This window comes from Ruditapes philippinarum, unplaced genomic scaffold (genome assembly GCF_026571515.1).
Source record: "Ruditapes philippinarum isolate M1 unplaced genomic scaffold, ASM2657151v2 ctg14382_1_1_1_1, whole genome shotgun sequence".
NCBI lineage: Eukaryota > Metazoa > Mollusca > Bivalvia > Venerida > Veneridae > Ruditapes > Ruditapes philippinarum.
The window spans coordinates 4,465-15,614 of NW_026865520.1; the positions used below are offsets into that span (position 1 = coordinate 4,465).

At 33.8% G+C, this 11,150-nt stretch overlaps 1 protein-coding gene across 1 annotated transcript; it reads left to right on the top strand.

Annotated features, from left to right (window-relative positions):
- Positions 1–785: 785 nt before the first annotated feature.
- On the top strand, positions 786–10,520 carry LOC132729433 (uncharacterized). The gene is made up of 12 exons (XM_060715200.1): positions 786–903; positions 1,891–1,965; positions 2,536–2,664; positions 3,523–3,672; positions 4,374–4,560; positions 5,548–5,711; positions 7,757–7,928; positions 8,783–8,836; positions 8,868–8,959; positions 9,643–9,722; positions 9,933–10,042; positions 10,357–10,520. Exons 3-12 carry the CDS (start codon positions 2,560–2,562, stop codon positions 10,518–10,520), a joined length of 1,278 nt encoding a protein of 425 aa, XP_060571183.1. The 5' UTR covers positions 786–903; positions 1,891–1,965; positions 2,536–2,559.
- The last annotated feature ends 630 nt before the right edge of the window (positions 10,521–11,150 follow it).

The following is an 11,150-nucleotide window of genomic DNA, read 5'->3' on the forward strand; positions in this document are numbered from 1 at the left end:
ATAACTTAAGATTCCTTTGACCTACAGTCTTCATATTTGGGATGGAGGTTAGTCATGATTAGTAGATGACCCCTATTGATTTTGAGGTCAAAGGTCAAGGTCACAGGGGCCTTGACTTCAAAAAGCTTGTCCGCCCAATTACTTAAGATTCCTTTGACCCATAGTCTTCATATTTGGCATGGAGGTTAGTCATGATTATTAGATGACCCCTATTGATTTTGAGGTCACCAGGTCATAGGTCACAGGGACTTTGACTTCAAAAAGTTTGTCTGCCCAATAACTTTAGATTCCTTTGACCCACAGTCTTCATATTTGGCATGGATGTTGATCATGATTAGTAGATGACCCCTTTTGATTTTGAGGTCACTGGATCAAAGGTCAAGGTCATAGGGACTTTGACTTCAAAAAGTTTGTACACCCATTAACTTAACATTCCTTTGACCCACAGTCTTCATATTTGGTATGGATGTTGATCATGACTATAAGGTGACCCCTATTGATTTTGAAGTCACTGGGTCAAAGGTCAAGGTCACAGGGACCTTGACAAAAAAAAGTTTTCTTCTCAATCGCTAAAGAATGTCCTGTCCGCAATGTATTGACATTTTCACATTTGAAGCATGTAGAATACATAACTTAGCAATGCACTGGCTTAGTAACCTCAGATTTGGCAGGGAGGTTGTCCTTGAGCTCTAAATGGCCACTGTTGATTCTGACAAAGTGGTATGCGGGGGCATTCACGCCATGATAGTGGCAGTTCTAGTTTTATTTTGTAAAATTTCAGGTTTAACACTGTTGAGTGTGGCCACTAGTAGTCCTCTGACACCAGGATTGTATGATCAAATCAGATACCTGACAGATAGAAAGGCCAATCCCTCTATAAAGGATGTGAATGGATTGAATGCTGTAAGAAATTTTCCTGGTGATCTGAATATGAATCACAATCTATAATGTAATAAGTAATATGTATTGTGCTTTTGAATTGTATATCATGAGCCACCAATGTTATATATTTCTTGTATTGGACACTTAGTATTTAGTATATCGTATATTAATGAAAATGTTCTATTAAAAGGACTTAACTGAAGTTTTTTTTTACATTACTGGACAAGAAATAATTGTTCAAGATTGATGTCCTGTTTAGTGTAGGTCTAGACCAGTAACTTGTGTACAAAATTTCGAATCATTCGCTCTTTTCCGTTTTTCCAGAATGACTATTTTATTTGTGAAAAATGACCCAAAATTGGAAAGCGTAGAATTGCTTTTCACTCAAATGGAACTAAGAATAGCATAAAAATACGATTTTCATTAAAAAAAATTCTTAGTAAATTTCTTAATTATATTTCGAAACAAAACCTTATTGTTTTAAAGCAGCATGCCTCCAGATTCATGCTAATTTTCATGAAAATTTTGAATGTGTAATATTGTGAAGTAAGTGACCAAAAGGAAGCAATTTACACATTATCAATGGCACTTACAAACCACATTAATTACCAAAAAGTGGTCAAAATATGCATAAGTAGCCTTAAATGCGTTAGTAACATAGTAGAAATATAGTTGTAAACACTGAAAATTCAGTCATTAATCACACCTTATGTGTAAAATATTATTTGAATCTTGAAACTTTTTACTTTTCCTTTCATCTTTGTTCATTTTTCTCAAGTTTGATTTAATTGAAATATTTTGACTCATCTGAAGGCATGTAGCTTTAAGTGCCCCAGCTAATCTATGTAAGAAATTCAAATTTTGTTTTTAGGCATTTGGACCTCAGTGGAGTTCCTTTTAGAACAGACTTTGTTTGACTCAGTAGATATACTACCTTTCATCAATAGTTGTCTATGTTGAACTTGTGTTAGTACAAAGTTTATTATATGTTTATTCTATATTCTGTAGTTACATCATCTGGCCAGGAACAGTATAGCAAAAGTAGAAGTATATTATGGTTGGGGCTGGCAACAACAACACCAGGTACTTGTTTAATTTTCTTCAAGTTATATCAAGGGTTTCTTTTAGATAGACCACAGTGGTAATAGTTGCTTTGAATCTGTTGTTGTGCATTGTATTTCTTATCAGTCAACATTCAATATTTTGATTCTCAAATCCCTGAGGCTGCTAATGGACGAAAACTTTAAGAAGAAAAGTTCATTATACAAAATGGTAGGGTATAGGGTAATTCTTTATCTGGAGAGGCTTGGTAAAGATCCCCTTGTGGTTAAGGAATCTCCATCTTAACCCTGTGAAAGTTTGTTTGTGCCCTGCTAGGGTTTCAACCAGGGTTTTTTTTGATAACACAAGAACCGATTATTTCCAGGAGTATACCTGTGTGTGGTTTAACTAGACTTCCAAGTTTTTTCTACTAAAATACTAATCTTATGAGAATGGCTTCAAGTGATGTGTTGGTAAACAAAATGTTTGGAATATTACATTTTTTATGGAATTTTATTTTTATGTAAACTAAAGAGAATAATATATAAGTCTGATTGTTGAAAAAAATTTGTAGTTAAAGCTTTCATTATATGTAACTTTTTGTGTTTGTAGAAGAAAGAAATAGATGAAGAGAAAATGGACCTAACAGTGAAAATAGCAAAGTCTTTATTGGACGCTGGTTGTGATCTGACAGCTGAAACAGAGGATGGTAAAACTGCCCTCATGTTTGCCATAGAACAGGTAAATGAGCCGCGTAATGACAAAATCAACATAATGGGTTTGCGACCAGTTTGGATCCAGACAAGCCTGCGCAGTCTGATCAGGATCCATGCTGTTCACTATCAGTTTCTTTACATGTAATAGAGTTGTTAAGTGAACAGCTTGGATGCGCAGGCTGGTCTTGATCCATGCTGGTCGCAAACGCATTATGTTGGTTTTGTCGTGACGCGGCCCAAATTTTCACTATTCCATTATTAAGTTATGTCTTGAAGAACAAGTTGCTCGACAAATTAAGAATGTTTAAAACCAGACTTTAGTCTCTTATAAATGATGTATATGCTTGTCTGTATGGTTCGTTCTGGTGGTGTGGGTTAATAAAACAAAACGTCACACGTACAAGTTGCTCATTGGTCTTGATTTAGGGGGAAAATTGTCTTCTGTAGAAATATTCATTGTTATTATCTGCCTTTGTTACTCCATATGGAACAGAGATGCTTTCTTAACGGGTTACTTTTGAAAGGTCATGTTATGATGTCCAAATAGGCATCCTTTTTTTTTTTTTGCTAATATGTAATATGAAATAATGAATTTACCAAATAAAAGTTGTGTGTTGGAAGAATATGAGCAACAATTGAAAAATAAAAGCTATCACAAATGATAATTTTTACATTATAATTAATGTTAACAATTTTGTACTAGTTATTTTTGCACTGAAGTTTGGAACACCATTCTTCCATGGGATTTCAAAGTCTGAGTCTGTCTAGTCATAATTTAAAGCTGATCCATCCCTATTACACATGCTGCCATTATGATCAACTGATATTCAAAGGGTTGATATTCCAGCTAAACATTAAGTTGATATTTTGCTATGTTTTTCAGCTGAACATTAAGTTGATAGAGTTGTTAGTGGAAGCAGGTGCTACAGTGACATCACACAAGTCTGATAGTGGCAAGACCATTCTTCATCTGATGTCAGATCTGTGCATGGACTCCGATCTTAGTGGTATACTCAAGATACTGGTGGAACAGGTAACATAAATCTTTCTTACTGTGTATTATTATATTGTTAGGCAGAGTTTGCACTGCTGATGCTCATTGTTGCCAAATGTGACAAAAATAAATTTTGTGCTTAGTTTTATTATTTGGCAAAAAACTGCGCGGGGGGGGGGGGAGTAGGGGACAAAATAAATTTCTTTTAAAGATTTATCATTTGGTGAAAATTCTTGGCAACAAAAAATAAAAACCTAATCTTGCTGTAAACATGTTTGACCATATTGGAAATCTAATGGTTCTCAAAATTTAATGTGTGCTCTGCCAATAATAGATGATACCTGTTTCTCAGCAAATATGGGGTTGTCCCAGATAATCTGCTTGTACAAATAAAGTTTCAACGTGGTGAATAGAAAAATATGGGCAACATGTTGATTGCACCACTATTAACTGTAGTACATTTGAAGTTTTAGCGGTAAAAGTTTGTACTTCGAAGAAACTCTCATTAGACAACTAGAAATATGTGGGGTATATGTGTAATTGTATAACAATTTTTGTATCCTGACAAATGAGATTAAGAATGTAGAATATTAGATTCAAGATGTACAATTGGAAGATGACTGTTTAACTTTTGTCATCAAATAAAAAATGTTGTAAAGAATTATGATTTCATCATCCCAAGCTTATCATAAAAAAATCATAATGTGAAATAAGTGTACTTATGTTCATGCACATTTCAGAAACCCAAGTATAAAGAGGCAAAGACAGTTAAAGGGAGTGATAATAAGAAGGTTGTTGTAGAGAATGGTGACATTGTAGAGGAGGATAAACCAGAGGCAATGGAAACTGATGGTGATAAACAGTCTGATAAACAGAAAACTGACAGTGATAAACCCAAGGAAAATGGTTCAGGGGATGCTAAAATAGGTACGTAACTTTATCCAGTTCTTAAATGGGTTTGAATTATTGAAGTCTATGCATCTGTTAACTCCAGCAGATGAGGTGGTTTTGACCCCTGGTGTTGCTTTAAGTTTGTAACACCCTAGGTTAGACAAAATCATCTTTCCTTTTTTGCACTATATGATCTTAATTGTGTTGGTGTATCATAAAAAAAAACACAAAGAAAACAAAAACAGGAGATCACTCTTGCCCGAAATGATGCACTGAGTGGCACCTGTGGTGTTCCTCCACCAGTAAAGCTGGACAGTTGCCATATGACTATTACAGTGTTTGTATGACTTAGAAGGCAACAAAAAACAAAAGTTCTATCAACAAAATATAAGGACAAAATAAACAAGCAAAAATAGAATGCAACTTCTTTGCTAGTTTCAGACTTCCCGAAAGTTGAAAAAAACTGTCAGACATTTGGTCTGACAAACCATGAAAATCTGTCGGACCGAATCGAAATCTGTCGGACCAAATAAAATTGATCAAAATCAAAGAATAACTTGTGTTTGTATTTCTAAGACACATTTTGTTTTTAATTTTTTCGCCGTAAAAATCGGCACATTCCTTACAGCGCATTTTCATCTCCTCCCTATCATACACCAACGATTCACTGTCTTGCTTCTATTTTTCATTAAATTTTGTCTCAGATCTATTCTTTTTATCCTTTTACTGCTGTTCTGCCTGTTCCTCTGAAGTAGATTTTTAATTTTTCTAAGGTTTGTCACCTTTAGCGACGCCATTTTGTGTACATGCGGCTTGGATAAAAGCCGGACAGTCGGACCGATCCGGAGTAAAAACTCGTCGGACCTGATCAAAATTTATCGGACATGTCCGTCGGACCGACGTATTTCGGGAAGTCTGTAGTTTTATCATTGATTTTCAAATTTATAAAATTTATTATCAGGTAGTTAGGTGTTATAGTGATATTCCATCATGATGATGGTGACTGTATGTTTCTATAAATAGATGCTGTAAATGGTATGGAGGTAGATGAAGTAAGCCAGCCTAAGTTAGAGAAGATGGCATCTATAGCTTCTCAGGAAGATATCTGGCCTATGATGGCCACAGAATATGACAATGATGGATACACACCTTTACTCTGGGCATGCAAAATATACAGGGACTTCAAGGTTAGCAAGATATATGTACATGTTATTCTTTATTTTAGCAAGGTATTGAAAAGGTCAATATTGTATTAAAGATTGTGTCATCACTTTTGAATGGAGACGAAAAACATATAAGCCGTGTCATGACAAAACCAACATAGTGCACCAGCATGGATCCAGACCAGTCTGAGCATCCGCGCAGTCTTATCAGGATCCATGCTGTTTTGCTATCAGTTTCTCTACTTGTTATAGGGTTTGTAAGCAAACAGCATGGATCCTGATCAGACTGCGCAGATGGGCAGGCTGGTCTGGATCCATGCTGGTCGCAAACCCATTATGTTGGTTTTGTCATGACGCGGCTCATATAAGGAGTGTATTTACCTGGCACATTAGACTCAATAAGCTTGCTTTTAAGTTACACTTATAAAGAGTTTTGAGCAGTTATCCCTTGAAATGTCACAAATTTTTTGAGATGACAGATTTGAGGTGTTATGTTTTGATAATAGAAGACTTTGATCAAGTTTTAGCTCGACTATACGAAGTATATGGAGAGCTGTCTTACTCGCCCCAGCGTCGGCGTCTGCGTCCAGATTTTAGATTAAAGTTTTGGTGCAGTAAAATATTTTTCACTATAACTTTGTCATTTCTTAAGGTATCAACTTCAAACTTCAAATATATGTTCCTTATCATCAACCACATCTTATGTGACAAGGTTCATAACTCTAGCACCAATATTTTCAGATTTATCTCCCCTTGAACTTAGAATTTTCCTTAAAAAATACTATTTTTTACTGTTACTTCTTTATTTCTTAAGGGATCAACCTCATACTTCAAATGTATGTACCTTATCATCATCCCCATCTTATGTGACAAGGTTCATAACTCTAGCACCAATATTTTCAGATTTATCTCCCCTTGAACTTAGAATTTTCCTCAAAAAATACTATTTCTTACTGTTTCTTCGCTATTTCTTAAGGGATCAACCTCATACTTCAAATATATTTACGTTATCATCATCCCCATCTTATGTGACAAGGTTCATAACTCTAGCACCAATATTTTCAGATTTATCTCCCCTTGAACTTAGAATTTTCCATAAAAAATATTATTTTTTACTGTTACTTATTTATTTCTAAAGGGATCAACTTCATACTTCAAATATATTTGCGTTATCATCATCCACATCTTATTTGACAAGGTTCGTAACTCTAGCACCAATATTGCAAGAATTATCTCTCCATAAAGTTAGATTTTTTTACTAGAAAAATGTTATTTTTTATTATAACTTTTTTATTTTTAAAGGTATCTACCTCAAACTTCAAATACTTATTCCTTATCATCAATTACTTTTTATGTGACAATTTTCATAACTCTTGAAGCAATATTTACAGATTTATCTCTCTTTGAACTTAGGATTTTCTTTAAGAAATATAATAATTTCTTTACTTTTTAAGGTATCTACTTCAAACTTCAAATATATATTTCTTATCATTACACAAATGTTGTGTGACAAGGTCCATAACTCTAGCATGACTATTTCTAGAATTATTCCCCTTGATCTTGGAATTAATGTTAACAAATGTTATTTTTTTACTATAACTTAATACATAATTATACATAATGGATTTTTCTTTCATAGTTTTGTCCTCCTTACTGCGTCCAGTATTTTATTAGTCGAGCTTCGCTGTCTCCTGTGACAGCTCTTGTTTTAAAATACATTAGACTTAAAATTTATATGGTTCTTAATAGTCAAAACATATTCATTCTTTTATTGAGTAAAATTATTTTATCAAATTTTAGGGCATCAAAAAAACGCGTTTAAAAAGATTAAACATTCAAGACGAAGTTATATGTCAATGGTGTACATGACTTCATCCTTTACCGTAAATGGTGATAAATATAATCATCATAGTCAAATGAACGTCAGTTTTGATAAAACTTAACAACTGGGTAATGAAAAATCTGAGAACAATGTTAGGATAAAACCTTAGGTTTGATATTTGAAATGAAATTTATTTATATTGATGACATTGCAGTTAAATACTGTTAAAAAAACTTGATTTTTGCAGAAATCTGGTACAATGACCGATGCTGATGTAAAGAAATGCAGCGAGAATGGCCGTAAGTTTATTCAGGCTATGATAGAGCTGACCGGTGCCGATGTGTCGGCTACAGTTCACGAGAAAGTCTTCCCTGCTGATCATAAAGTAGACACAGAGGAGGAAAAATATACAGCAGATGGTAGGTATATTTGTACAGTTATTTTGTTGGAATTAACCCCAAAAATGGGCACATGGTATCTCCATTCTTCTTTAATAATATTGAAAGTAGTTGATCTGGTAGCAGTACTGGTGTGGTTTAAAACCCAAAATGAGCAGATAAGTATTAATAATAATACATTATGCAGTTTTGTTGTAGTTTAACATGAATATGTAAAGTAATTCTACATGTTCGCTGTGAATGTACTTGTAATAAAGTCAACTAAATTAAGGCAGAGTTGGAAATAAAATAAGAAACACTGAAAAATACAGCTTTGTTTATTCTCGGCTCAAGAAGCTCAGGGCATTTTTTGTCAAAATTGTGAAGGGGCCTGGGCCTGTTTATTTTGTGAAAAAAGTGTGATATGTGAAGAAAAAAAAGACATATTACTTGGCATTTCGCAACTTTTTGAAACCTGAAATGGTTTATTATAATTTCTCTCCTGTGTAAATCTGCTCTAAGTTGGTATACTTTAACCCGGTTAACATGCGCAAAACCTTTTTTCTTAATTAAAACTATTTCTGTGTAATTACAATAGGCTAATCAAGTTTTTACCGGAAGGTAAACAATGTATTTCGAAGACAAAGACCCAATATTTTGTGAAATCTCTTTTGAAATTGTGAATTTTTTCTGCCGCTTTGTGAAAAAAAAGTGCAATTTTGAATTATGAAGGGGCCTTATATCAACCCCTGTTATAGACGGAAAAATGCCTGAAGCTGTGTAAAGTTTTGTTATATTATCTGACTCAGGGGTTCAATTTTAAAAGTTTGTTGTACTGGTTCTATATTTAAAGAAAAGTTTCTTATTGCTAACTTGGTGTGATTTTTATTTTACAGGTAAATTCTCACCTTTACACATGCTTATACATGTCGGTCACGAGGTTACGGAGAGTTGAACTGTGCTGGCCCGCCTGATCTGCAGTACAAAGCCCAACAGGAACACAGAACCTAAGTAACCAGACAGCATTGGCATTAGCTGTAGAATCCAAATGTGCTAAAGCGCTAGCAGAACTAGTGAGTATAAGACTATTTCTATTTTTCTATACAGAAAGTTTGAGCTTCAGGATTGATGGAATTGTTTTATGATTACTTGAGCATCTCCATATTATTTTTTATATTTATTTAATCTTGAAAATGAACATAGCATGTAGGCTATATGAAACAATCAATATTTTACCAGTATTGATGTCAGGTTGTGTAATCTCAAACAGATACCTCGAACAATAAATCACTGGGTTGAAACACAAACACCTTTACGGCTTTACCCAATTAAATATCTAAATGTTTTAACAATAAGGTTGAGGAATGATGTAAATTTACATATTTAGAAAGTCATTTCCTGAGTTGCTGATGGAGGTATGAATCACCTTTAGTGATAACTCTAGTTCTTTGCTGTTAACAAGTGATGACTTGAACTGTATTTGTTAAATCTCTGCATGTTTTAGTAATGTTTCATTCCACATACATGGATTACATGTATATTAAATCTATTTCCAAAAATTCCTACTACGGTATGTTAGAATTTTGAAAAGTTTTGAAAAATTGTCAATACTAGGAAGCCATAAAGTTGGCTCAAAGCAAGGCAAGGGTAAATCTAACTATATAACCTGTTACCAAAATTCTAAAAATAAAGTCTAACAAAAAATGATTTACTTTGTACGAGCTTGATACCAATTTTCTGAATGGTCTTATTTCAGATCAAGATTGGTGCAGATCCCAATACAGTATATGGTTTGGAAGCTACAGGATTTTTCACACCTTTACATAAGGCAGCAGAGTAAGTTTAGTGATTTCAGTCTATGGTTGTTTCAGAGTAATTTGTTTTCTTTTAGTTACTTTTTGATTGATCTTGACCTACCTGACATAATTTGAGGGCTTTTAAAGGTTAATGGAATGTATTTTGGCTTGTAACATATATAAATTGTACATCAGTTAAGTTAATTGGCTATATAAAAGATTTAAATTTACCTAATTTCTACAATTTCAGTCAATCTTCAGTGCAGATAGTAAAGATGTTGATAGATGCTGGGGCTGATGTCAAGAAGCCAAACTCTAAAACCGGAGAACAACCCTTAAACCTGGCTGTCCATTATAGAGGTAAAACTGTACATTTTCATTTTAGACTTTTTTGCTGATGTAAAAATATTAATTTATATTAAAAGAAAGACTTAAAAGTAGCAGGAGAAAAGGTTGTATTTTCTTGAAATTTATGTCTTAACTTTCTGGACTGTCTTGTTACAGTATATACATGTATAACTGGTATGCAGTGCTGTTTTGTAAGTAAAGCCATGTTTGTTCAGTTCTTTCAAAAATACTGGGGGGATATTTAATGGTGTTGTTGAGGTAAAAAGTTATTCAACCAAATAATGAAATGAATGTTGTTGTTTTACAAAGTGTTTATTTTCATTTAGGTGATGAGGCCATTGTTATTGAGATAGCTAAGTTATTATTGAATGCGGGGGCTGAAGTCAATGCCGGTAAACAGCCAGCTCTTCACACTGCGGTACTGGCTAATCTAGGGACGTCAAATGCCAGTACAGAACTTGAAAGAGTTTCTTATTTCCGCAGGAGCTAACGTTTTAAAGCTAAAGATGAGGAAAATAGATTACCACTTCACTATGCATTTATTATCTAAAAACAAGTAAGTAAAACTCTGGATTTCCGTGTTATTTTTTAGGTTTTTTATCCTTTCTGAAATACTGATCGAGCTTGGTTGTATGTGTGGAAATAACAATGAAACATGAAAATTCATCTAAATTAATGGGGGGGGGGGGGAGGTTGGAAGTTGCCTCAACAGAATGAGAAGTTCTATCTCATGGAATGAACACATCAATGAAAAAATGAGTTACAAACTTGTTTCTATTTTAAAAGTTGACCATTACACCATATATTAAAAGGATTTACCTCTATTGAAATTGGTGTTGTGCATAGGAAATTTTGTGGATTTTGATGTTAGAATGTGTTAGTTAAGTTACAATCAGTATTGAGTTGGATCATGTGTGATTATTTTTAGTAGTCACTCACTTGTGGAGAAATGGGTAAATCCAAGAAAGCCAGGTGCGGACTGAGTTTCAAGATATTGCTAAAGGGAAGATGTATTAAAATGGTTGAGAATTTCAAACGAATAGACATCTCATGATCAGAAGAAATATAACAGAAATGAAAATTCTGCCTGGTAAAATAAAAAGTTAGTTTGATTGATGGT